The sequence below is a fragment of the Bubalus bubalis genome, chromosome 11 (genome assembly GCF_019923935.1).
Source record: "Bubalus bubalis isolate 160015118507 breed Murrah chromosome 11, NDDB_SH_1, whole genome shotgun sequence".
Lineage (NCBI taxonomy): Eukaryota > Metazoa > Chordata > Mammalia > Artiodactyla > Bovidae > Bubalus > Bubalus bubalis.
In genome coordinates, this window is record NC_059167.1 from 83,792,570 (window position 1) to 83,820,526 (window position 27,957).

General features: G+C 43.0%; 1 protein-coding gene across 13 annotated transcripts; it reads left to right on the plus strand.

The window, feature by feature from the left end:
• The first annotated feature begins 890 nt into the window (after nucleotides 1-890).
• Nucleotides 891-27,787, plus strand: PARP6 (poly(ADP-ribose) polymerase family member 6). 13 transcript variants are annotated; one of them, XM_044925363.2, is made up of 24 exons: nucleotides 891-1,029; nucleotides 2,231-2,490; nucleotides 4,364-4,571; nucleotides 5,199-5,276; nucleotides 6,002-6,096; nucleotides 6,525-6,585; nucleotides 6,813-6,903; nucleotides 7,641-7,707; nucleotides 10,146-10,295; nucleotides 11,242-11,452; nucleotides 11,985-12,038; nucleotides 13,841-13,936; nucleotides 14,239-14,331; nucleotides 15,333-15,458; nucleotides 16,728-16,793; nucleotides 17,736-17,803; nucleotides 19,088-19,136; nucleotides 19,383-19,495; nucleotides 20,206-20,278; nucleotides 20,979-21,048; nucleotides 26,302-26,381; nucleotides 26,776-26,839; nucleotides 27,011-27,095; nucleotides 27,428-27,787. In XM_044925363.2, exons 3-24 carry the CDS (start codon nucleotides 4,569-4,571, stop codon nucleotides 27,528-27,530), a joined length of 1,896 nt encoding a protein of 631 aa, XP_044781298.1. In that variant the 5' UTR covers nucleotides 891-1,029; nucleotides 2,231-2,490; nucleotides 4,364-4,568; the 3' UTR covers nucleotides 27,531-27,787. The 13 variants fall into 13 exon arrangements, 12 of the variants coding, with proteins under 12 accessions (XP_044781298.1, XP_044781301.1, XP_044781304.1 ...); XM_044925366.2 differs by having other exon boundaries at nucleotides 2,234-2,490; XM_044925364.2 differs by having other exon boundaries at nucleotides 969-1,102.
• Nucleotides 27,788-27,957: the final 170 nt, after the last annotated feature.

Here is a 27,957-nt window from a genome sequence, read left to right on the forward strand (position 1 = left end):
ATCCCCATTAAAAAGATACCATTGTTCCCACTTCACAGATGAGAAAACTAAGATTCAGAAAGTAAAAGTCAAAAAAAAAAAAAAAAAAAAGAAAGTAAAAGTCTTGGTACAAGCCTGAGCAATCAGTACGTGCTTTGAAACCAAGCTTTGAATCCAGATTGTCTAAATCTGGATTAAAAACCAGATTTAACCTTTCATTAAAAATCGAATTGGTCTCTTATCTCCAATGGGTCTCCCTACCAATTAATTCTATATACTATGCCTGAATCATCAGTCTTTCTAAAGCATTGACATAGCCATTAATGGCTCCCCATTTCCTCCAGTATAAGTTCTAGACTTTACACCTGGAAATCAGTTTATCAGCACCTAACTTCTAATAATCTTCCTCCAATTTTCATCTGCATCGCTGTTCCAGAGTACTTCCAGAGGGCCAGAGTACTTTCCAGTCTATCACAGCTACCAGGGGAGCAAAAGAGTTAAGCTTAACAATGGTGTTACAAACTAGAGATTCTTGGAGTCAGCTGAGTCTCAGGGGAACCTTCTCAATCTGTATCCGCGGCGCTGGCTCCAAGGAAGAGCCGGGATTGCCTTCCCTCCTCCGTCCTCCCAACCACAGGAGGCGCCAAACACCTAAAGTCTTGTTTAGAGGACCCTCCGCGGACCCGTGCGGCGCCTCTTGTTTCTGCTCGCACCGGTCCCGACCCACGGCGCAGGCGCCATCGTCCGCTCCGCACCCCCTCCCAACCGGCGGCCATTGAGCAGGCGCACCAAGCTTGGAGTCCAGGGAGGGGGCGCGTCCAGAGGTAGGCCGCTAGGCAGTTGGTTCCGAGCGGGCCACGTGACCACAGTGCCGCCGCGGGAGCGTGCGCAAAGTGGCTCAGCGCCGCCGTGACGGAACGACGAGGCGTTGAGGCGCACGACCTCGCCCGCCCGGCCCGGCCCCCGCCCCTTGGCCTGCCGCTCCGCCCCCGCGGGGCGTCCCGGGCCGCTCGTCTCCTCGGCGGTGGCCGCGCGCGGCCCGGGGTCGCCGTGAGTACGCGCGAGGCCGGCCTGTGGGGCGGCTGCCACCGGGACCGGGCGGGGCGGCCGGGCCGCGGAAAGGGTGCGGGGCCCGCCTCTCCTCGGCCGGGGTGGATGAAGTGAGGGGCTTGGACCGGGTGGCTCTGAGGTGCCCTCCTGGGCTTGACAGGCGTCGCTCAAGGCCGGGTCGCTAGCGACACACGTCGGGCACAAAGCTTTTTTCCCGGGAGGCAGGTGTTGGGGGTCTCCAGAGGAAAACGGAGAAGAGGTCTAACAGCTCCCCCCAAGGGAGGCCTCACGGCCTGTTCTGGAAGCGCGGGTGGCAGCCAGTGTTCGGGGGCTCACCCCGGCCCGTCCCTCCGCCGCGTACCCGGGATAGCGTTAGGTCCAGGAGTTCGCCGCCGCGCTCTTTGTTCCATGGCCTAGGCTTTCCGGGTGGAGCACTTGATGTAGAACGGAGTAGCCTCCTTGCCCAGGACCACAAAGGTGGGAGTCAAATCCAGAGTTTAAACGTTGAGATCGGAGGCTTCTTTGACTGGGTATAAAGTTGTCACACCGAGAAGCGCCCGTGGACGTCGGCCACGACTTTTGTGGTCCGGACTTGAGGCTTAATTACATATGGCCAGTTCCCGTGCAAATTCCCTGTTTCTGCTGTCCTCCGAAGTACTGACTGACAGACACCGTTCTCTGGGCTCTTCACACAGTCTATATTTGGCCTGGGTTTTCTTGAAAGGTTCCCTTCTTTACCTCATTTAGATAAGTTGGATAGGTCTTTCTTGCTTAATTCATTAGCACCTCCCTTTATTGCTTGTGCCCATATCACAGGAAGAGTGGATGTGAGTGGAACCTATCAAATGTGCTTAAGTCCCAGTTCCACTTGCCTGAACCTAAGCAAGTTGCTTGACCTCTCTCCCCCTGATTTTTTTTTTTTATAGGTAACGTGAAAGCTTTGAAAAAGACTATTTTTCCAGCTTATTCCTGTTTAAAATGTAATTCTGTGAATTAGATAACTTCCCACTATTCCCCTTTTGCGACTCTTCGTCATTTAAACCCTTTCTCCATCTCTCAGAGGAATGAGCTTTGAGAGTTGAAGGTGGGAGTCCCTTTTACTGAAGCAGCCTGGGTTGAAAAAGATGGTAGTCTCTGAATTGTCTTTTCCCCGGACAGGAAAAATACCCTCTGAATTATCTTTTTCTCCTTATGATAACAGCAGAAAGCAAGCAGCAACAACCCTTGGAGAGAGACTAAGTTTTCTTGACTTCTACAGTGACAGAGAGCTTGTGAAAGTTGGTACTTCTGGCCTACGCTGCCATCATTCTACCACCCAGCCCAAGATGCCCCAGGCTGGACATTAGTGCCTCCCTCTTTATTTCTCTGTGATCATCCAGATCAGCACCTGACTGTTTATTTTCAAATCTCACAAACCCAGCCCCCAGATCTTCATGTTCTGGTTCTCAGCTACTGTTGAAGGTGAATGGAGTCTTGCTCTTTAAAATTATTTTTGTATGACTTTTGTCTGTGTAGTTGTGTTTAAGTTCTTGTATGTATCTCCCCTTTGGCTTAGGTCTCCAGCAGACAGTTCATTCATTCAGTAAATATGTGTTGAGGGACTGACAATATAGACAATGAAAAGAGTCAGAGCCTCTGCCACCATAGAGCTTACATTCTGGTGGGAGATAAATACAACAAACAAACATTTTGTACATCAGAGTGTGGTAAGTGCTGTGGAAAAAATTAAAGCAAGGAAGGGGGATGGAGAGTGCTACTGTATTGTATGTTGGGGTTTTGCTGTTTTATATGGGATAGTCAAGGTGACCTTCAAGCAGAGATCTGAAAGAGTAAAGTAGTAAGCCATGTGGATATCTGGGTGAATAGCATCCCAAGGAGGGTGACCAGCAGGGACAAAGGCTCTGAGGTGGGAATATGCTTGATATGTTTGAAGAACAGCAAAGAGGCATTTATGGAGTCTTAGTGATAATCTTCCTGTTCTTATTTAGAGTTAACTTTTTAGGGAGAGCCCTTCCAAGGGTAGTCTCTGATTTTTTTTTTTTTTTAATGAAAATCTCCAACTATACACAAAAGTAGTATAAGAAATACTTATGTACTCATCACTTAGCTTTATCAGTAGTCATCACTTTGCCATGTTTTTTTTACCTGTTGCCCACCCCAGTGCCCCTTCTGCCTTTTGTGCTTGAGTTGTATTTTAAAGCAAGTCTCAGATATCAAGCCATTTCTTCTCTAAGAACTTGAGTTGCAATTTCCTTTTGCATATTGTTTTTGATGGGTCAGGCAGCCCTGCCAGCTGAAGGACTACTATGATCTTTTCCCTGGCATTGTGCTTTATGTCACCAACTGGGTTAGTTACAGGTTTATGTTGGTGTCTAAGGAACAGACCACAGGCCCTTGGAACGCAAAAGGATTTAGAACAGTGGTTCTCAGCGTAACTATGAGGGGTTGTTGAAACAGATTGCTAGACCTTTGGAGTTTCTAATTCAGTAGGTCTCAATAGGGGATCTTAGAATTTACATTTTTAAACAAGTTCCCAGGTCATATTGATGCTGCCAGTTCACAGACCTTACTTGAGAGCTGCTGATCTAGATACTTAAGATGCAGGAGAACCGTGTTAAAGATCAAGAACACCTCTGTTTAAGGTTGGAGTGGATGAAACTGATAAATACAAAGCCAAGAAGCCGTGGTTTTTAATTTTGCACAAGGGCTAGAAGTTAGTGCTTTTCTGAGCATTTCTTCAGATCATTATTACATTTTGGGGGGAGTAGGTTCCAAGAGGAGTCCAGGGCGTTATTTTGGCTGTGACAACTCAGACTGTTTATCAGAAAATGGTCAGAGTCGTTGAGACTTTTAAACTTAGCTATGATTGTTATAGAAAGGCTCCTAAGGATACTGGTTTAAAATAAGAGATAAACACTCAATTTGGAGAAATAACTGGGGATAAAGATATTTTTAAAAAGTGTCTGCTTCTGATTTTGGTTGACTCTATGAAGAACATTCTAAAATGAACTGACTTGACTGAGTAGCATAGCCTCTGGTCCTGGCATCATCATTTTGGCTTCAGGAGTTGATACAATGTTATGAACTAGAGCAGGGACTTGCTTCAGTCACAGCTCTCCAGCTGGAGGACAGTAGTGTCTTATGTTTATGTAGTACTTTCATGGTTCATTCTCTTTAAAGAACTGTGTGCAAGTGTGTCTTCATGCATGCAAATAAGTTTCTATGTACCAGTGTCTGTACATATGTATAATAAAAGTGTACCCATAAATGTGTGCTTTTGTACATGCCACCCAGCTGTTAAGTGATGATGAGATCAATTGTCTACTTTCTGCAGGACAGTGACTTGTTACCACCACAACAGCAGATCCTGCCTTCCTCAGCTGATCTCCAGTCAGCCCCTGATATCGCCACCCCTCCTCCCAACCCTTGTCTCCTCTTTTGGCCTCCTAAATGCCCATCTCGTTGGCCTGGGTTCAACTGGTGGTATGGAGGGGTGCTGCCTAGCACTGACCTAGGAGTGTGTGTTACCCACTGACCCAATGGTGAGAATTCACTGCCCACCTTTCTGATTGTCCAGGGGGTAGATGAAACAGATTGCAGACCTCACCTTCCCCCTCTGCTCCCTTTTGGAAGATAGGGTGGCTACTTGAAGTTAAAGGAAGGAGATGGGGCATGGAAACAGTATTACTTAGTGTGTGTTTAGGGAGTTTTCTTGGGAAGGAAGGCGAGAGTTAAATACTTGAAAGGATAGAAAGGGAGTTAGGAGACAAAAGAGCGAGGTGTGCTTGAGAGCTGCCTTGGGTAATTATCCAGAAGAGGCCAGCTTGTACTGGAACTTAGATATGCCTGAGAATCAACCTTGATATTGAAGCCTTCTGCATACCTCCCCCACTGGCTACTAGAGCTTCAGTCATCATACCCAATACCTAAGAAGGCTAAAATTCCCTATTTTCCTCTGTGCCAGCAAGTCAGTGCTAGACCATGGATATGACCGGATTTGGGAAAAGACTGAGATGTTCCCAGAGGGTCAGGGGAAAGCAGCAAAAGGACTGGGGCCTCAGTTATTCTATCCCAAGGGACCTCTCATTTGTGAAAATCTGTTTCCTGTCTTAACCCCACTCTGTTCCATGAGATACCAGGCACCCTTATTTCTTGTTTTTCATCATCAGGACATCAAAGGCCAGTTCTGGAATGATGATGATTCGGAGGGAGACAATGAATCAGAGGAATTTCTCTATGGAGTTCAGGTGAGATTACAGCCCCTAAACCCATGTTGGATGGTCTAAATGTATACTTTCCTCTGGATACGTCAGGAGTGAAAGAGATTATTTTGGAGCAGAGATGAAGGTACAGTGTCAGTGTGATCTGAGGATTATCTGGTCAGAGCTGATCTCATATTTTTGCTCTTGCCTGGAACTCTCATCTTTTCCAGTATAAACTACACCCTCTGTGCATGGAGTTTAGCCATAGGTTCTTAGTTGGAAACAATTGTTTTCTGACTGTTCCCTCACTAGCCAGCAGGGGTCATTTCATTCATTAGGGTCAGATTTTTTAAGATTCTTCTACCAGTGTTTGTTCAGTGCTGTCACTGCCCAGGGCATGATCCTGAGCAGAAATGTTGGACGCTGCAGACAGAACCAATCTGAGTTAAATTCTGTACTCTTCAGCCTGTTCTGAGTTCTCGTAGGAGGCATACTTAAAGAGTCCTGGTCAAGGTTGAGAGAAGCTGAAACTTACGGATGTGAACTCCTTAAGCAGAACCTGCAGTTAGTCTACTGAAACCTCCTAGAGTGCTGATGGGGGGTGACTTGTCTGTCAGTGAAATCCCCAACTAGGGCCACCACCAAGAACTTCATAAAGCAGCTTTTGCTTGTATGTGTTGCTATAGTTTGATTTCCCTGTTCCTGATGTTTCTTCATATTCTGTTTTCCTCTTTTTCTTCCCTCCTCCACCATTTTTGCTGCTGACTCAGGGAAGCTGTGCAGCTGACCTATATCGGCACCCACAGCTGGATGCAGACATTGAAGCTGTGAAGGAAATCTACAGTGAGAACTCTGTATCCATCAGGTGGGGCTCTACTTCAGGGATGGCAGGGGGCTCAACCACTAATTTGTGAGTTGCTAAAAGGGTAGAGGTTTTTCTTTACGGTGTGATGCTGGGGTCTGTGGACTTTCATAAGTTTTGAGCCTAATGATGGTAAGAGTTGCTCAGAATATTTAAGATAGGCTGACAGGAGCAATTAGGAAGGTATAACTACTTTTCTTAGAAGTTCCCTCTTATCCTAGATCCTCTAGGCTCAAGTTTCACCTTGGGGGTAAGAAGGGCTTGTGGCCTGGCAAAGGCTTTGATTGTAAAAGTGGCTGTAGCTAACTACAGAGCCTCCTTCCACCCTTCCCTCTCCCTTATCCCCAGGCTCACTTCTCTTTCCACTTCAATTTCTGTTCCCTTCTTTCTCCCTTAATGAGTCTCACATGTGATCACCTGTATCTCTATAGAGAATATGGAACTATCGATGACGTGGACATTGACCTCCACATCAACATCAGCTTCCTGGATGTAAGTGATGCTAGTACCTGCCAGCAGCAGGTCTAGTTGAGCTTGTGGGTTTTGCCACATAGGCCTGGAGTCTTGTTCCCAATGCTATATTTGAAGCACATATACTTTGTGCCTATCTCTAGACATCAGCAGATAGTACTGCATGCATGTGTGTGTCTTGTAGTGAACACTTCAAAGTCCATTTCTCTCTGATGCTGAACTAGAAACCATTCCCCTTACTCTTGTAGGAGGAAGTTTCTACAGCCTGGAAGGTCCTCCGGACAGAACCTATTGTGTTGAGACTGCGGTTTTCTCTCTCCCAGTACCTTGATGGACCGGGTAAAGGCAGTGACTTTGTGCATCTGCGTGCTCTGACTAGTCTAATACAACGTTCTAAGTTAACTGAGATAGAGAAAAACTAGGAACAAAGCCTTTTAGTGTAACCTGAAGGCCATTGGTAGGAGATTTTCAGTCTTGTCTCATTGTTATCTTCATTCCCTATCACCTAATGCTACTGCTAAGTCACTTCAGTCATGTCCAACTCTGTGCGACCCCACGGACAGCAGCCCACCAGGCTCCCCTGTCCCTGGGATTCTCCAGGCAAGAACACTGGAGTGGGTTGCCATTTCCTTCTCCAGTGCATCAAAGTGAAAAGTGAAAGTGAAGTCGCTCAGTTGTGTCTAACTCCCAGCGACCCCATGGACTGCAGCCTACCAGGCTCCTCCGTCCATGGGATTTTCCAGGCAAGAGTACTGGAGTGGGGTGCCATTGCCTTCTCCCTATCACCTAATAGTCATGCCTTAAAGACTTTCTTGGTTAATGAAATTGTTTTCTCTAGTTCCTTGATATTATTTATTCTTCCCCTTCTCCTCAGCTTCTTTAATAGAAGTTGAGGATGTTTGAAATTGGTCAGACAGTTCCCAGAATCTACCTTCTGCCTCAGAGGTTTTCGTTTTCCACCATTATTGTTTAGAGTATTCTTGAAATCTGAGGAAGCTAATCCACTGAACTGGGGCTTTGGACTCCCAGGAGGATAGACATGTATATGTAGTAGGAGCTTTTTCTTCTCTTTGCAGAACCATCAATTGAGGTTTTCCAGCCATCAAATAAGGAAGGATTTGGGCTGGGTCTTCAGTTGAAAAAGTAAGAACTTTTATCTTTCTGGTTATGAACGTTTGAGGGAAAGAGAGATAGGACAGGCAGACTCTTGAATGTTTCTTTCCAAAAGTGTATTTCTGACATGTGCCCAAGAAAGACTAAAACAAATTTGGGGAGTCCAGTTTGTGGTTGGGGGGGGGAGCTTGTGTTTCTGGGGTATGTGCCCTTGAGGCTTCCTGGAGGTGAGAGCATTACTAGCATTTACGTAGCATTTAAAGGAAAACACAACCCTGGAATTAGAGTTATGCTCATCACACTTCCTCAGAGTGGAGCCCTAGGATTTTGGACTGTTTTAGTTTACTAAATGTATTGAGCACCTTGCTAAATAAGTATTTGGTATATAAAGAGAAGTGAACTCAGTCAAGTTCTAAATACAGTCCAGTGTATACTTGTTCTAATACAAGTGAAAATGTAAAGTTTAGAAAGAACACAGAGGAAGGTGTAAGTCAGTCTGGTGGCAGTTAGATGAATGAAGTATGAAAGGGAGATGGTTTTTAGGGATGGATAAGAATTGTCCATGTAGACAGACTCGGAGAATAAATAACATTTGCAAGGGCAGTCACATGAGGCAACGTGCATAGAATTGTAAAATCAGAAAGGATCTTCTGCATTTATTTTGTAGGCAGTGGGAACTTTGAAAGGTTTTAGGCAAAGAAAGGGTATGGTCAGATTTAATTATTAAAAAAAACAATTCTGGTAGCATTGTGCAGCATAGATAGAAGGAGTATGACAAGAGACCAGAACTATTTTAGCAAGAGCCATTTGTAGAAGTTCATACGTGAGATGATGAGCCAAAGTATGACTGTAGATATGAGTACAGACAAGATATAGACTAGAAAGATTTGCAATGTTTAAAGTCAGACTTGAAGACTAATTTCGTTATGTTGTATATGATAAGAGCCAAGGAATAGAGGAATATTACTCTTAGGTTTCCAACCTAGATGTCTGGGTAAATTGTAATACCGCTCATTTAAATAGGAATTTAAGAAGAAGAACAAGTTTGTGGGATGAAGATAGATAGTTCCATTTTAAATATGTTATTTAAAGGTAACTTTGGGATATTCAGTGGAGCTGCTCAATAGAGATGTAGATTTGATACTTACAGGAGAGGTACAGGTTGAAGATAGATTGCAGTGTCCAGGTGAAAGTTGCATCCAGTGTAGAATATGAGAATGTCCAAGGAGAGCTAGATAGAATGAGAAGAAAATGAAGTCAAGGGCGAACACCCTTTAAGCCAGGAAAAAATGCCAAGAATAGGTAGAGAAAGAAGAAACACTGAAGATAGGTTAGAGAGCTTGGAGGAGGATGGGAAGAGAACAGTGTGAGAGAAGGCAAGGAGGAACATTTCTACAAGGAGGGCCAGATGCCAGAGAGGATGAGTAAGAGGAGAACTAGGAGTTTTGGTTGGATTTACCATCAAGGTGAGAGCAGTTGTAGTGAAATGGTGAAGGTAGAAACCAGAATATAGTAAGTGTTCTGGAGAAGTGAGTGATTGGCCACAAAGTAAAAACAGTGAAATACGGATTAAGAAATTTGGATGAGGATTAGGGGGTAGCTAGGTTGAAATAAAGAAACTTGGAACTTTTTGTAGATATGGGGAAAGGAACTGACAGGAAAAGGGAATAATTGCCAGATCAAAGTCCCTGCAGAAGGGCTGAGATCTAGAGTACAGCTAGAGCAATTGATGCTTAAGAGCAGGATCAGCTTGTCTCCAGAGGATGGAGGGATCAAAGTGAGGCTGGAAATGGAAATAGATATTGTAATAAGGTTGTCAAATCATGGAAGATGATATCTGAAGGCTTCAGTTTTCTCTGTTGAGAAGAAAGATTATCAGTTGTAGGTAAAGTTAGGAGCTTAAAGAAGATGATAAGGATTTAGAATAATAGAGTAATACTAGAGAGAACTGATCAAGGACAAGTGAAAGAACTGACAAGACTAGTCAAGTTGGAAACCATAAATTTGAGGTTGTAATGTTTTGCCTAACAGTATCAGTACCCTTCAGGTTCCTTGTCCTTTTCTTCACTATTCACAAGGCCAAGGGTAGTACTCACCTCTATTCCACCACTTCTGTTTCACTTTTGGTATAGCTCTTGTTGGCAGTAAATTGCCAGGTTCACAGCCTTTGAAGACTCATGTTTGAGATCTTCCTGTAAAGGCAAAGCATCTAAGAATTTTTCTGGTCCATTAGACTAGGTAAGGGAGTGGGGATTTACCCACTAAGGTCAAGAGGTAGTTTAGAACAGTACATATCCATGTGTTAAGATTATATCAGAGGGATCTTGAGACACACACAGTTCCCTAAACCAACTAGCTTTGCAGTCCCCAAGCCTGAATTTTAGATTAGTTGCCTTTCATAGTCCTATTTCTTGACCTGGGATTCCCCTGCTTGAGCTTTCTAAGTCTCTTCCTCTGTGATTGTTTAGAATCCTGGGTATGTTTACATCCCAACAATGGAAACATCTCAGCAACGATTTCTTAAAGACCCAGCAGGAGAAGAGGCACAGCTGGTTCAAGACAAGCGGTACCATCAAGAAGTTCCGAGCTGGCCTCAGTATCTTCTCACCCATCCCCAAGTAAGTGTTTCTCCATGAGCTCGTTGTCTCTAATCACGTTGATCTCTTCTAAGCCCCCACCCCACCTTCTTGATTATGTAAACTTTTCTGTCCTCTCCCTAGGTCCTCTGAATTCTGTGCCTTTAGCTACTAATACTACCCACATGATCCTGTCCCCTATGTGTCTTTACCCTTCTACTACTGACCCAGTAGTCATACCTTGTCCTTTATGTAAAATATAGTACATAGTGCATGGGGTCTGTTTGGAGAAATATATACTCATTTCTTCATCTTTCCTTTCTTTGACCCTCACCCTTATTCCCTATTCTAAGGAGACAGAAGCAGAGCTAATTAGGCCCCAGCCCCTTGCTCTTATGAAAGGGCACATTGATTTATTACCTGGGTTCTAGAAACAAGTATTGCTCCATTCTTTGATCCCAGACTTTTATTTCCCGCTTTCCCGCTCTCTGTGCCTTCTGATCTTGCCAAAGGCAAATACAAACCCAAATTTATAGTTTTCCAGGTACCAGTATTGATAGACAGTCAGACATTAGGTTCTTTGGGGTCCAACTGTTTCTTACCTAGTAGTTTAATCACATATATATTAATACAGACAATACACACACACACATTGAGCAAGTGAAACAGGTATCCTTTCCAAGGTATCATTCCTTAGCTGGCCTAGATGCTGTAGAGAATGACCTAGGCTTTAATGACAAAAAACCTGACGTGTAGTGATCTATTTGTTTTGACAGTTTGATCCAATGAAACTTTCCTTGGATAGTTTGGTTTTTTTTTTTGACCTTGCTGTGTGGTATGGCATATGGAATGTTAATTTCCTGACCAGGGATTGAATGCAGGGCCCCCTGCAGAGTCTTAACCGGTGGACCACCAGGGAGAACCCTCCAGGCTTCTAGAGCTCATACCGAATCCTCAGTTTCGTCACTTCTCTTTGCTCTCTGTTCAGGTCTCCCAGTTTCCCTATCATACAGGACTCCATGCTGAAAGGCAAACTGGGTGTACCAGACCTTCGAGTTGGACGCCTCATGAACCGTTCCATCTCCTGCACCATGAAGAACCCCAAAGTGGAGGTGTTTGGCTACCCTCCCAGCCCCCAGGCAGGTCTCCTGTGTCCCCAGCACGTGGGCCTCCCTCCCCCAACACGGACCTCTCCTTTGGTACATGGCTGAGGAGGGTTTGACTTGGTGTCAGAGGGTGGGAGGGGAAGTGAGAGAATACAGCTTCTCAAAATGGAGTGGGAGTCTGGTTGTCCAGGCGTCATAAACCAAATCTGGGCATGAATCATGAATCAGTAGAATGGAACACATTTTAATAGTTGTGAATTTATACCTACATAGTCTAGCAAGCTTCTCTGATAGTATGTCAAGGAGTAGAGTCTGGGGTTGGGCATCCCAGGGAGATGTTATGTTTAATTTTGTTAGCTTGTGGTTAGGACTTGGTAGTCAGCTACTTTACAAACATCTTACATCTACCTTGAAAAGGGTTAAGGACAGGTGAGCCTGTTTGAAGAGCCTTTGCCAAAAATGTCTAAAGGTCTTCTCTGCAGCTTGGGGATTACTTAGACTGATCAGAGTTAGGGCTTAGCTACTTCAAGATAATTTTAGGTAATGGGCATGAATGAGGTGTTTCTAGTCACCAGCTTCCTAGGAGATTCATGAAGCCTTATTTTTTTTTTTTTACTCTCATCAGGTCAGTGGTCACTGCAAGAACATCCCCACTCTGGAATATGGATTCCTTGTCCAGGTAATCAAGTCCAAAGCTTCATTCCAAAGCCTTTCCACTATTTTCTGACCCATCTGATCCCTTAACATCTCCCAACTCTTCAGTCAATTAGCAAACATTTCCTTAATTGCTCTGCTTCCAGAACTATACTGAGTGTTCTGTGAATAGGAGAAAAGGCCTAGTTCCCACCATTAAGAAGCGTATAGCATTATTGGGTGGAGAAGGCAATGTCACCCCACTCCAGTACTCTTGCCTGGAAAATCCCATGGACAGAGGAGCCTGGTAGGCTGCAGTCCATGGGGTCGCTAAGAGTCGGACACGACTGAGCGACTTCCCTTTCACTTTTCACTTGGACGCATTGGAGAAGGAAATGGCAACCCCCTCCAGTGTTCTTGCCTGGACAATCCCAGGGACGGGAAGCCTGGTGGGCTGCCGTCCATGGGGTCGCACCGAGTCAGACACGACTAAAGCGACTTAGCAGCAGCAGCAGCAGCATTATTGGGAAGACAACGCTTATATACCACTTACGATCAAGTGCCAAATGATGCGCTGCAAATTTTAAGTGCACTGGTGCCAAGATAAGAGAAGAATTGACACTGATTTTCTTATAATCCTCCACATCCTTGCTCAAGTGGGCTTCACTTTTCCTCACAAACTTGCAGTGCTTAGCCGCTACTGGTCATTTGCTTCTTTTTAAAACCTCTTTATTTTCCTGACATGGTTTCACTTTTGCATCTCCAATATCTTTGTTCATGTCATTCCCTCTACTGGCATTCCTCACTATATCTGCCTATTGTAATCAAGTGTCAGATGCCAACTTTTTCATAAAATCTTCTCTATTACTTGAAATGTATTAGATGGAAGTGTGTTTCCTCTCACTGAATTCTTTTGATACTTTTTGTTTTATATAGCACTAATGTGTCAGGTACTATATGCTGCCTTGAATTGTAATTAATGTGTATACATACCACATCTCCTCTGTTGGACTATAGGGTCTGAGAGGATAGTCTTTTATGTTATTGAATAATAAAGGATACTTTTCAGTGAGCTAGGGACGTAGTGGGCATTCAACAAATCTGTGTTAAGTGAATGAACAAAAGCCCTTGCGTGTCCATTTATGATTTCAAAAGTTTGTGAAATGGGAACAATTTGATTTATACAGACAGTATATGTGATTGTGAAAGCCTTTTAATACAGATTGTGTAAAAAATACTTTAGGATATTGCTGCATGTGCTCTGAATTTGTGCTTTCTTCCCATCAGAGTTTTGTTTGTGGTCTTGATCATCTTATAGGCTGATTGTCCTAGGTAGTTAAACATGGCTTCTCAGCACCACCCCCACCCCACCTCCCACCCCCACGGCCATCTGATCATGGACTGAATACTCAACTCACTTGTCACATGGGGGCAATCTAATTACTGCAAATAATATTAATAGTTTGATTAGTATTTCTTACTGTTATAAAATACTCTTAGAGAAATCATCTCTTTAATTTCAGTACTTCTGTAAAGTGAATAATGTCCATTTTGTAAATGAAGAAACCGAGGCTCAAGTTAACTTGCGCCAGCTTATATATGGTGTTAAGTAGTAGAAGGGGGAATCTTAACCCAGTTCTTCTACCATGGCTGGTCTTATTTTCATCATAATATATAGTCTTCCAGAGTTAGGCCATTGATTTAATTAAGTGCATGACCCAAGAATAGAGTCTACCTTAGGCACAGGGCTGGAAGGTAGGAGAGTAATAGAAAGGAAATTCAGATTGTTTCCTATATCTGGGTCTTGACTTCCAAAAAAAGACTTAATAGAATCTCCTCTCTCCCCAGATCATGAAATATGCAGAGCAGAGAATCCCAACATTGAATGAGTACTGTGTTGTATGTGATGAGCAGCATGTCTTCCAGAATGGGTCCATGCTCAAGGTATACACCTCTATTTTGTGACCCTTTCTTACACCCTTAGCTAAGTCCCATTAGTTCCTCATCTCTCCATTTTTCCTTTCTTCTTGGATCTGTGGTAATGGTAGAATTCTGTCCATACTCCCTGAGACTCTGGAAATAATAGTTTTTCTCCGAAAACAAGTCTCAGCAGTCCTGTTAGGAAAGATGAGGATATGTGAATATCAGTCTAGAGTTGTCCGAGGTCAGAAATGTCCCTCTTGCCCTATGACACCTTCTTATTGCACACCTCCTGCCACCACCATCTCTTTAATATATCCATTCAGCCAGCCGTCTGTACTCGTGAACTGTGCGTTTTCTCCTTCTACACGTTGGGAGTCATGTCCGGAGCTGCAGAGGAGGTGGCCACTGGAGCAGAGGTATGAGGGATGGAAGAGCTGCGGGGGAATTGGGATCATTTATGGCTGGGAATCCCAGCAGTTTCACTGCTTGGAATTTAATCTCCAGAAATGCTTTCCTATGTAAGGATGTTCACTGTAGTGGTTTTTTTCTTTAATATTTTATTTAAGTTTTGGCCACACCACATGGCTTGTGGGATTTTAGTTCCCGACTAGGGATCAAACTCATGCCCTAGGCAGTGAAAGCTCAGAGTCCTCTAATTGCTGGACTGCCAGGGAATTCCCTAGTATTGTTTCTAATAGTTGAAAAAAGAAAAAATAGATACAAGCTTATTTGTACAAGGTCCGGTTAAAGAAATGATGGTTTTATTAATTACAGTAGAAATACTATATAGCTATTATTTATGGATAGAGAATTATAACATACATAAATAAAATATAACAGTATGTATAATTATTTAAAATTTGCCCATATGATAAAATAACAATTTCTTTAGGAAAAATATCTGGAAAAATATACATCAAACTTTGCAGTAGTTAATGTGAAGAATGAGATTTGGGGGCAAGGCAATGGTTTTTATCTTCTTTTAATCATTCTTTTAAACATTGTTCTTGAATTTTTATGATAAGCTTGTATTTTCTAATAAAAAAATCAAAACATTTGTGGTTTTTAAAATTTATTGAAATATAGTTGACTTTATAATGTGTTCATTTCAGCTACACAGCAAAGTGATTGTTATACATATATATGTACATTCGTTTTCATATTCTTTTCCATTATGGTTTATCACAGGATATTGAGTATAGTTCCTTGTACTATACAGTAAGACCTAGTTATTTATTCATTTTATACATAATAGCGCACATCTGCTAATCCAAAACTCCCAGTCTGTCCCTCATATTTGCTTTTAAAAAGAGAAATACCAAGCGCCTCCAGAAGGTAGACCTATGCTGGATACTGTGCAACTCCCAGCCCCGTGAAATCATTTAGCTTTTGTCCCCTTTCTTTCCTTTCTCCTAAGGTGGTGGATCTGCTGGTGGCCATGTGTAGGGCAGCTTTGGAGTCCCCTAGAAAGAGCATCATCTTTGAGCCTTATCCCTCTGTGGTGGACCCCACTGATCCCAAGACTCTGGCCTTTAACCCTAAGGTATAGTTGCTTGGGAAGAAAGTCAGGACTAAGGAACAGAAATGGTGAAAGTGGGAGACTACAGGCTGTCATTCTAGTGTTCACAACAGCTGGGAATAAGGGGACAGAAGAAATGGCACACTTGTTTCTTGGCTCTTGAACCCTCAGATTTAACTGTTTAGTGAACAAGTAACTAAACATAACTAATAGTATAAGGGTAACTTCTGAGTTTCTGAGAAGACAGGGAGACAAATTAACATTAGTTATGTTGGAATAATACAGACTTTGAAGCCAGACAGACCTTGATTCCATTTGAGGTTCTGCTGCTCCCTAGCTGAATGGTGTTAGGCACATCACTTAACCTTTCCGAATCTCAATTTCTTTATCTGTAAAAAGTGGATAATATCTATTATAAAAATGAGACATAATGTATATAAAATATTGTAATAGTGTTCTCCAGAGAAATAGAACAATAGGAGATATATAGAGAAAGAAATGTACTGTAAGGAGTTGGCTCCTGTGATTATGAAGGCTGAGAAGTACCAGGCTGAGTAGTGGGTAAGCTGGAAATTCAGGAGAGCAGATGTTGTAAGTTCCAGTCCAAAAGCCAGCAGACTCAAGATTTGAAGAGCTGATTTTTTCAATTCTAGTCTGAATGCAGGAAAAGACCAATGTCCCAGCACTCAGGCCAGAGGAGTTCCCTCTTACTCAGCTATTTTGTTCTATTCAGGCCGTCAACTGATTAGACGAGCCACCTGAATAGGGATGGCAGTCTCTTTTACTCAGTCTGCCATTCAAAGGTTAATTTCATCTAGAAATACCTTCACATACATACCTAGAATAATGTTCAATTAAATGTCTGGCACTTCATTTCCCAAAGGACACAGTTGACAGGTGTTGAAATAACCATTACATGTACCCAGCACAGTGCTTCACAGTTGCTCATTTCTGTGTGTCAGGCACTGTATCAGATTCTTTACATGTTATTTAATCTTCAGTTTAAATAACTAACCCTATGAGGGTAGTAAGGATTTTTTATCTTTACTTATATACATGGATCCTGAGGTTCTGAGAGGTTAAGGAACTTACCCCTACTACTCTCAGCTGGTAAAAGAACTGGCACATGATTCTAGAACTTCTTGGCATTAAGTCTGTGTTCTTTGCGTGACGTACTATGCTGTTTCCCTGGGGCCTAGATTTCTTTTGTACATGTGGCCCTCTTTTTCATCAGATCTTACTCTCTTCCACTTTTCTTCACCTGGTTCTTCTTTCCCTGTTGATTCCCCACAGAAGAAGAATTATGAGCGACTGCAGAAAGCTCTGGATAGTGTGATGTCCATCCGGGAGATGACCCAGGTATTCTGTCCTCTGCCTGTCCCCTGCCTGCCCACTCAAGTGCCCTGTTCTGTTTGAAATTCATTGGATTGGAGTGAAGATTTAGAGATGCTCTTCAAATTCCTCACAGTATTCTCTTTAGTTTTCCCTCTTTAGCTTTCCTAGTCTTTGTTCTCTGGTTTGTTAGCTCTGTTACTCCTATTTCTCACTCCTTATGTCTCTCTCAACCTTTACCTTTGCTGCTAATTCCTTCACAAGTTGTTCCTATTTAATGTTTTTTTTAATAATTCTTAGAGCACTAGAGAAGTTAGGGAAGGACTTCTGTCCAGGGTTGGGAGGGTGAGGAAGGGGGGCTTGGAGGTAAGGAACTAGACCCAGGGGCCTGCATCTTCTATCCTTCTAGGGGTGGGGCAGCCACATGGAGCAGTGACCATCCTTTGACTCAAGGCTGTCCCTCACCAGACTTCCCCACCCCTCGTCTGCAATCTCTGCATGAATAGACATTCATTTGTACTCACATTTACAGGTGGGCCTCGTCTCAGCAAATCCTATATATCACAGTTCAGAGGAACACATAACATACACCTAGGAGGGATGATTTACTTGTCAGAAGAACTCTGTTTTATGTCGTTTTACCACAGGATTCCTTAGCCTGATCTTTCTGGGACATTGATTTTATTTACTTATTTATTTTTTTTGATTTATAATCAACTTTTTAGGGCTGTAGGAATTGCATAAAATGAGGGAGACCCACCTGCATGTTGTTTTGTAAGCATCTTCAGTCATTTTCATATTTATTTATGAGTCTTCCCAGCCTGATGGGTCCTTGAGGGTGGGAACCCCATCTCCTCTTGGTTTGGTGTGGTCTTCAGTGCCTACCTTGCCCCGGGCCCTGATAATCTGTGGAAAGTGGGAGGGCTCCCACCTCTTCTGGGAGATAACCTTACGGCCTTTGTCTTACAGGGCTCGTATCTGGAAATCAAGAAGCAGATGGACAAGCTGGATCCCCTGGCCCATCCTCTCTTGCAGTGGTATGAGTAGAATGGTTTATCCTTCAGCAGTTGGGGGAATGGGGCATAGTATCAGACTGGAGCCTATACCTTCTCTTAGAGGTGGTTTCAGCATCGTTCCTAAGATCATAGATATTATGGCAGCTTTTTCTTGGGGTTTTATTGATACACCTGGCTTGGCTAGGAACTGGGAGCCAACAAAGAACCCACAAGTTCTAAGACTATGTTTCAAGTTCTTTTTAGTGTTTCTTGTTTCCCAGTAGGTTTTTGAGTGCTGCTTGCCTATAGGAATTAACACTTCATTTCAATTAGATTTTCTATGCATGCAGAGAGGTCCCTCTCTTTGTACTCCCTTTCTCTGTCTCAAGCCCTTCCCTGTCGATGTTAACTGTCCAGAGGCTTGGAGCACTGTTACTACTCCCTTCTCTGAGCAAAGGTTCTGACCTTGTATTTCCTTTCTACTTCCCTTCACCCCCTGCTCTCCCTTCCTGACCTTGATTTCTGTTCTCTCTTCCTGGAATAGCTTTCCCTTTCTAGCCTGCTTTGCTCTGTCAGGTCAGCCTTTGATATTAGTACTTTGTCAGTGCACCATGCTCCCTCTTAGCATGAGGAATGACCAGGCATAGACCGTTCAGAATGGCATTACAGGTACATGAGTGAAGCACACAAACAACCATAACCACTATAAGAGATAATGCCCCCTTGCTGAGTCCTCAGTGACTTATGTCTCTGTTCTCTCCTGTCCTCTTGAGTTCAGCCTACATACAGGCCAGTATGTCCCTGAATTCTCAGGAAGTTCGTTCTAGCTTCTTCTGTTTTTTCCTGCAGCTCAGACAATAACTGTCCATTCCCCCCATCTCTGAGAGCCTTCAGCCTTCCTCTGGGCTCAGATAGGATAGCTCCTGAGCCCCTGTGCTAAGTGTCTAAATCCCAAATGTAAGTTGTCACCATCCTAACACAGACCCACCTCTCTAATTTTCTTTGGTAGCTGACCTCTTATGCTCTTCTTTTTGTTCTTTACTTTTCTCTCCCTGGATGTAGCAGCTCACCTCCCACCCCTCTCTTTCTTTCATCTGTTGTTTACCCAGTAACTAGCTGGTCTCTGGTCAGTAACTTCTTTTACATTTGTATACACAAACATTACCACCTGCAGGAATATCCAATAGTGTCCTGGGTTCACAGTTCAAACAACCCTGGAATCCTTGCTTATTCTCCAAGGGGCAGAGCAAGGCTGCTGCTTTGTTTAGGATGGCCTAACCACATGTTTATTCTGTCCTTTTTGTTTTTTTCTCTGTTTTATCCTAGGATCATCTCTAGCAACAGGTCGCACATTGTCAAACTACCTCTCAGCAGGGTAAGTGACCATTCTCCGTCTAAGCTCTGAATTTCTAGTGAGGGGCAAGGAGGGGCTCCAAACCAGCTAATCACATTGGATTAGACCTGCCTGGTTAGACTTGTCCATCAACAGTAGTCTTTGGGCCAATGCATATTTCCTTTATTGGGGGTTGTACAAGCCTAATTTGCTCCCTATCCCTAGCCTTTCCCTCCCTGATCTCCCATTTCTGCTCTGTTTTCCTGACCCCACCCCCACCCTGGGCAGCAGCTGAAGTTCATGCACACCTCACACCAGTTCCTCCTGCTGAGCAGCCCTCCTGCCAAGGAGGCTCGGTTCCGGACCGCCAAGAAGCTCTATGGCAGCACCTTTGCCTTCCAGTGAGGAGTGGGGCAGGGCTGGGGCTGGGTGCTGGATAAGGCAAAAAAAAAAGGGGGGATGGCAGCAAGTTCACTTGAGGAATAGGAGTTTGTATGACCTATGTCCATCAATGTATTAAATGCTATTGTGGTAGGTGCTGTAGAGGATAAAGATATGATATCGTCTTTAATCTTACGCTACTTAGGATGTAGTTGAGGGGAAATGACATTTACATATAAAAAGATGTGGTTGAAGGTAGATCGGCAGGGATAGATTTGAAAACTGCTTTGAAGAAAATCAGCAATTTATGCCTGATTTTGAGAGAAGAGAGGAAAAAATAGACTAAGAGTAACTTAAAAGAGATGTGAAGTTATGATTGAAAGCCATACTTGGAATCAGTGATAAACTCATTGAGTTTGAGATGAATTTGTTTAATTTGAAATATCAGGATGATGGGCAAATGAAAATATTGAACCAGCAGTTGAGGATTAGGATGGGATTGTTTGAAGCGTGGAAGAGAAGATAGGCCTAGATATTAAGATGTAAGGGTTAGCCATACACACACACATCTTGCATGCCTGTAACTATATCCGTGTGCATGTCCATCGCTAGCTTTATCTGTGTCCATCTTCATGTCCTGTGTGTGTGAGAATGGGTGGGAATGGCAGCCTTGGAATTTTCTTGGGAACTTCATTCCATGAGGAGACATGTATTCTACACTGCCTTACAGTGGGTCCCACATTGAGAACTGGCATTCGATCCTGCGCAATGGGCTGGTCAATGCATCCTACACCAAACTGCAGGTGAGCCTGTGCTCCTTTTCTCTTTCTCTCCACCTTCTCCCTGCCCCACTCATGTCGGGGAAGTCTGCTCTAAAGTACACAACTGTGTTTGCCTCAGCATCCTCAAACCTAGCCTCCTGTGGGGCTTTCCTAGGGAGGAAGTTGAAACTATATGTATAGAATGAATATGGTGGTTGTATTTTGACCTGAGGCTTTGTTTTTAGGAATGGGAATATAGCTTTAGGCAGAAATAGAAATTGCTGATTGCAATCACTGTGATCAATGAACCTGTTAGAGCTTTTCAATATATGTGACTCTTCAGAGAGTTAATATAGGAGACTTATTTCTTTGTCCTGCAAGACTCCAAGGAATGATTATTATTCCTTCTCCTGCCTGCCTGTTCTGTATTCATTTTTAGAGGGCAGGGATCTGCATATGTACCAAGTTCTATGGCAGGAGCATGGATTCTGAGCGATTGACTCAGTGGCTTTGCCACTCGTCACTCGCCAAGGCATCAGTATCTAGTATTTCGTAGGCAAAGGGGTTAACCTGCATCCACTTTTCAGCTAATCAGCTTTTCAAGAGTAGGTGCCTAAAGTTATCTGAATGAGTGAGAAGATTAAATGGAGGGACAGAGGGCTGGATAAGCCTTGTGGCTGCCTAATACACAGCCATGGGAGGGCCCAGGCTCATATTGCTCATCCTGGTGTTTCCCTGCAAGCTGCATGGAGCAGCCTATGGCAAAGGCATCTACCTGAGCCCCATCTCCAGTATTTCCTTTGGATACTCAGGTAAGAAATAATCTTTGGCCACATTGACTTTATTTACATTGCATCCATTTTGTGAATACATAAACCTATGCTGTCTCCTCTTCCATCATGGACACTTGGTCTGTGTCAGCTCTCTCCCCAATCATGGATACATAATCTTTCTCTTTTTTTCTTTCGTTAGGAATTTAGATTATTTGTATGGTGAGGCCAATTATCTCCCTTTCTCGTAGGTATTCTCTTCTCCATGAATAAAACCGTTCACTGTGGGACCTTAGCCCTAGAAATGGGTTAAGGAATTACTGGGGGATGACTCCAGGCTCTCTGGAGAACACATTTTTGGTGCTGACAGTAGCCTGTCAGACTGTATATGTGCACACGTGGATGCGAGTTGATATATGAATGCACTTGAAGTCTTGAGTCCCTTCCACTGGCTTACATTTCTGGAGACATGGTTCTCCTCCCTGTCAACCACCTTTTAAAATTTAAACTGTCTGTAATTATACACTATTGTATTAGTCACATTGAATGCAAGAGGAAGCATTTTATTCCAAAGATAAGGTATGAGCAATATCCAGATTCTAGTTAGGAGATGAGTCCCACTTTGTCCAGCTCAGAAAAGAAATCTGACTTAGCTTTCTCGTTGTTTGAAGTTTATATCTGAGTTCTTCTCAGTCTTTTTTAGTTCGGGTTCTGGATAGTCTTTGTATAAGAGAAAGCCACCAGATGGTCACATGTCTACCATATGAAGGGGCCAGTGCTAGATTCTTTATAGATGTAGTGTTCTCCATTAACATAACTGTTACAAAAATAAGAACACTTAGCTCCAGAATAACAGAACTATAATAGAAAGGTCTCTAATGACACAATAAACCAAACAAAGAAGAAGAAAGGAGATAATATAAATAAGAAGCAAAATTAATGACATAAGAACAGATACAATAGACAAAAAATCAAAAGATGGTTCTTTTAAAGAACTAACAAAACAGATAGACCTGGGTAAATTGATTAAGAAGAAAAAGAGCAGCATTAAATGTGAATAAAAAAGGAACATAACTATAGATATAGCAAAGTTTTATTTATTTTTACTTTTTATTACTATTATTTTTTTGGCTGCACCACACGGCATGTGGAATCTTAGTTCTCTGACCAGGGATCAAGCCTGCATTTCCAGCATTGGAAGCCCAGAGTCTTAACCACTGAACTGACAGGGAAGTCCCAAAATTTTAAAAGCTAATAGAATTCTGTCAACTTTATGCAAATGATTTGAAAACTTTGTCAAGATGGATAAATCCCTAGAAAAATATAACTTAACAAAACTGATTCAAGAAGATATAGAAAACCTGAACAGCTCTAACATAAAAGACATTGAAATAGTAGCTTAAAATTTTTCACAACAAAACAAAAACCTTGCCAAATCCAGGTAATTTTACAAGTGGATCTTAAGTCAAACTTTCAAATAACAAATTATCCCAATTTTAAACAGAATCATCCAGAGAATACAAAAAGATGGAATTACAAATCATAAAAGATTGGTAAATTTGATTTTATTAAAATTATAAGCTTCTGTTCATCAGAAGACACCTTAAAATAAAAAGGCAGCTTACAAACTAGGAGAAGACATTGCAACACGTATAACTACAAAAGATTAGTAATAAAAGTGCATTATAAATTCTTGCAAATGAGAAGACAACCCAGTTAAAAAAATAGGCAAATAACACAGGCAGGTCACTGAAGAAATGACCAAAAATATGAGCAGCTACTCAGCCTCTATTAATCAAGGAAGTAAAGGCAAGACCAAAATGGCATACCATTTAGCACCTATGTGGATTGGCAAGAATTTAAAAATCCGGTAATACCTCTGATTGTACCAGGGGTTGTAGATCAGCAGGATCTCTTTTATTGCTTGTGGAATATAAATGGGTACAACCACTTTGGAAAACATTTTGGTGTTACATTTCATAAAGCTTGAGAAATATCCCTGCAACCAAGCATTTTCGTTTCTGAATATGTGCACCCAAAGGTGTATAGTATTGCTTGCAACAACAAATCTTAGAAAAAAACTCATACTCATCATCAGGAGAATGGGTAAATACATCATAATCTATTCTGAAAATAGATTATTATTCAGCAATGACAGTGAACCAACAGTGGCATTCAGCAACATGGAAAAAATGTTAAGTAAATAATGGTTGAATTGGAAAAAAAAAAAAAAGGCAAGGCAAAGGACTGCCTTTTTTATATTGCTCAAAAGTAAACAAAATTAAAAGTATTTAGCTATGTGTATGTGTGTGATAAAATTAAAGGAAAAAGAAGAAAAATAACAACCTAAATTTCAGAATAGTGGATATCTCCCAAGTGGATGCAGATATTGGGATAGGGTTAGGAGCACTTAGATGTAAGTCACTGATAGTATTTTAGTTCTTGGATTTAGTTCTTACGTCTGTTCTTAGTTCATTGTCCTGCTAAACAAATGATAGTATGTCTGTGAGTAATCCACAAAGGATGGGTGCCCAGTGAATATTTATTGAATGTGTGAATGAATCTTACTCTGTGTGCCTGGAGTCCAAAGTGGGAGTGGGATTGGGGTAGTCTTTTGGCTTTGTCTAGATACCACAATTTTTATCTTTGTGCCAGCCTAAAGCTTCTCTCAAATTAATTCCTTATTCTAAATAGTGAGTCTCCTGGCTTCTGGTGGCCATGAAATTCTTTTTTGTTGTCTGTTTTCTCCCTGTTCTCCTCTCCCATTGGCCTTTGTTTACTACTGAGTCCCTGAATACCTTGAGTTATCAGATGGAGCTAGGAATCTCTATTGACATCTTAACTTTATTTACTGATTATGTAAAAATGTCATATGGCACCATCCTTCTCCCTCCAAAGGTTGATTTGATTATAGATACAAAATACCATGTTTTTCTATTGTAGCTATAGGTCATTTTGTTCAATCTCTTACTACTTTTCAGATAAAGTAGATACAAAGAAAAGTCAAATGACTTTCTTGGGTCACACGGGTCTAACTAGCAGAGTTAGGACTGGAATCCAGTTCTCCTGACTTTTAGGCCAGTGTTCTTATCATTATTTTGGACTGACAGGGCAGGCTTTGCTTGAATAACTGATTTTCTGAGGGCCCCATGGATATGTGAGAGTGTTCTTATCATTATTTTGGACTGACAGGACAGGCTTTGCTTGAATAACTGATTTTCTGAGGGTCCCATGGATATGTGAGAGTCTCTAACTCTGGATGGGATGTGGGTAAATGTCTGACTTATTTTAGTTACTCTAGCATATAACTAACTCTGTCTTCTTTGCATGTTTCCTTCTACCCTTTTCTGCTCTAGTTGTCTATATTTTTCCTCAGGGTATCCAAGTGCCTTCTGAGGGGTCATTGTAAATAGAGAGCATCCGTTTGACTAGCGGAGCCTCTAAAGAGTTGGCCATAGTGTGCAGGTTAAAGTGAGGGAGAGTGGGAAAGGAGATGGTAAGCTCCATCTGTTTGTTTAGTCATGTTTAGAAACTTGTCCAAGTATATACTCTGCACACCAAGCAACCAGGGAGTATTCTGGCCTCTAGGTTCTCAGTGTGTCTGGTCTCAGGGAACTGAGAGAAGATGATTGGGGTTATTACAGTCAGGACAGTGCACAACAGGATTGGGATGGAACAAGATTTGAATTCTATCATAAGGGCCATCTCTAAGACCAGCCATAGAAATCAGATTGTTCTCTCAACCTCTGAGGTAGAACCTAAATGGGAATTTTACTCAGAACCATGCACTGAAATACCTAGGCTGAGAAGGTTATCAGGTTTGAATGCAGAGCTAAACCTAGTTAAGGCTAATGAAGAAGTTGGAAACAGAATGGTGGGGATTCCTGTAGGAGAAAGAAATAGGCAGTTCAAATCTTGAGGTTCTCATTGCCTTAACTTTTATTCCAACCATAATCTGTCATGGGGCTTCACTGTGAGTGCATGATGAATTGACAGCCTTAGTAGGGAAGAATGTCATTCTAGTGGTTATCATCCCTGCTTCTATACCATGGTTACCACAAAAGCAAGACTTGCAGCAGAGTGGAGTTAGTCGTGATAGAAAGTGCCGGGTGGACTGATGAGATAAGGGCCCCTGCTCCTGGTCTGCAGTGATAGCATCATTTCCCATCTTCATCTCCCTCTCTGGTCTCATGGTCTCATACACACATACACACTCACCCCTTCCTGGGATAAGGCTGGGCCTGTGATAAAGCCGAATACAGAGACTGGAGTCCTAATCATGGGACAGAAAGAGTTGGGAATAGGGGCCCACAAGCACTGTTTCATATCTAAATAGGAAGAGTCCAGAGTGAGTCTCTAAATGTTATAAACAGGGCTATTCAATGAGGGTTAAGGATGGTGGAGGATTTATGGATTTAGATAAGATGAAAGCAAGTAAATTGGCTCCTCTTCCTCAAGTCTGGGAAGACTTTCTGCAGGAAGCAGGACTCTTCAGGGTAGTTGCCATTTTGGTTACCTGTGGAAACTTATTCATCAGTTACCTGTTCTGTACTCCCTTTAGTCTGAATAACTCTGATCAGAGGTTTTTATGTAGCTTTGAAACTGGAGCAGATCTGACTTGCTCTGCTTGCTTTCTTTCCACTCATGTTACTCAGCCTGGCATCGGACCTGAAATGTTGATGTCACCATTTTCCTAGGCCCCTCATTCCTTGCTCACTTCACCTCTTGCTCCCTATCTTAGAATCTGTCAGTGATTCCCTGATGTTCTCAGGATAAACTCTCGTTGCCTTAACATGGCCTACAAGGCCTGCTTGATCTTATCCTAGCTTACCTGTTCCCCATCATCTCTCATCACTTCTCTGCCATTGACTGTGCTCCATACAAACTAAGGTACACTACTGTGTCTTTCTTCCAGGCCTTTTGTATCCTGTTATCTCGGCCTAGAACACTTCCTTCCTCTTCGTTCAGCTAACTCTTCCTAATTCTATAGTTCTTAGCCTAGCTGTCACCAGGAAGCCCTCTTCAAACCTGTGGGCTAGGCTAGTTCCCCTCCTCTGGCTCACTCAGTGCTCTGTATTTTCCCCATCATAACTCCTCCCATGCTGTGTCATGACTATTTGTTCCTTTCCTGTAATCTCCATCAGGCTAAATTCTGTGAGGGCAGATATACTGTTTGCTTTATTCACTGCTGTGTCACCAAGTGTCTCTAGCTCCAGTGCCTGGCACATAGTAGGTACTTCAGTAAATATCTGATGAAGAAATGGGTGAATGAACTGGTTTGTTTTTCTGTGACAGGAATGGGAAAAGGACAGCATAGGATGCCCTCCAAAGATGAGCTCGTCCAGAGATACAACAGAATGAATACCATCCCCCAGGTATTATTAGTTGCCCTTGTTCGACTGAGGCAGGACACTTCCTCTTGGATAAGTTTAGGCTACAGAGATGGATGGGGAAACATTGGTAGTGATGGGGGTGGGTGGCTTATAGATCATTTCAAGCAATCAGATACATTCTAAGAGGAACCCATTTCCAGGGTCATTTGTGGCTTCAGTCATGAGTATGAGAACAGAAACTGAGTTTATTAAATCCAATGACATGAAAATGTAAAGATGGAAGCTTGGACTCATCCAGACTGATTATGAAAATCAGAAATTTTGGGAGGTGGCTGGAAGCCCAGGATATCCCAATCCCTACCCCCCTAACTACTACCAGTTAACTCACCTCTCAAGGGAAAGCTGTAACCATCTACCTGGCTCTCTTCTCTTCTAGACCCGATCCATTCAGTCAAGGTTCCTGCAGAGTCGGAATCTAAACTGTATAGCACTTTGTGAAGGTAGGTAGCTCACCCAGTCCCTGTTTTTGTGGGTGCCCAACCTTCATTTCTGGTGCCACTTTAGCACATGATCCAGCCAAGGGTGATGTTGAAGCATCTTATCTTCCCCTCCCTGCCTGGACTCTCTGACCCAAGCATTATACCTATAACTTCTGGCCCCTCTCTTCCCAGTGATTACATCCAAGGACCTCCAGAAGCATGGGAACATCTGGGTGTGCCCTGTGTCCGACCATGTCTGCACACGGTTCTTCTTTGTGTAAGTCTAGGAGGGTACCTTGGGAATTACTTGGAGAAGTGACGGGGAGAGCACAATGATATGGACTGCTGGGAAAGTCTGTTTCTGTTATTGGAGACTTGTCCCTGGCTACCTGAGTAGGGCCGGAACTGGGACTTTCCCCTTGGAGGATGAGGATGGGTATAAATCAAGGGCTGTTTAGAGGAAACCAGATAAACTCTTCTACCGTAAAGAGTAGAAAGAAAGTTTTTTGATTCTGGGATGGGATGGCCACACCCCTAAATGCAGGTCCACGGGTTGACATTCTGGGATTGGTCTCCCTCTTATGCTCACATTTGCATTATCTTTGGCAGATATGAGGATGGTCAGGTGGGCGATGCCAACATTAATACTCAGGACCCCAAGATACAGAAGGAAATCATGCGTGTGATCGGAACTCAGGTTTACACAAACTGAGGGGGCCCCAGCCCTCGTACCACCCCTGTTCCCCCAGGATCCATCTGCCCTCATAAAAGGGCTCAGGAGCAGCAGACAAGTCTGCCCTGAGGAATCAAGGGGCCATTACTAAGGGGCAGGAAAAAGATAGACGAGGCGGCCTTCATGGTGGAGATTGACCCAGGAACCACTCCACATTTGGATGGCCCAGACTGACTCCTTACCCCGATTTTCCCAGTTGACTTCACCCTGTTTGTAAATAAAACAATAAAATGGAAGGTGCTGTGGACTGGATATGATCACTGTGGTCTGACTAGCCTTGGCCCAGCACCTGCTGCCCCAAGCCCCCAAATGGGGGTAGGGCTGGGGAGAGTGGAACATCATGGGGGCTGGGACTGTTTATGTTGGATGGAGTCAAAGCTCAGTCCATCTAGTATAGTATCCTAAA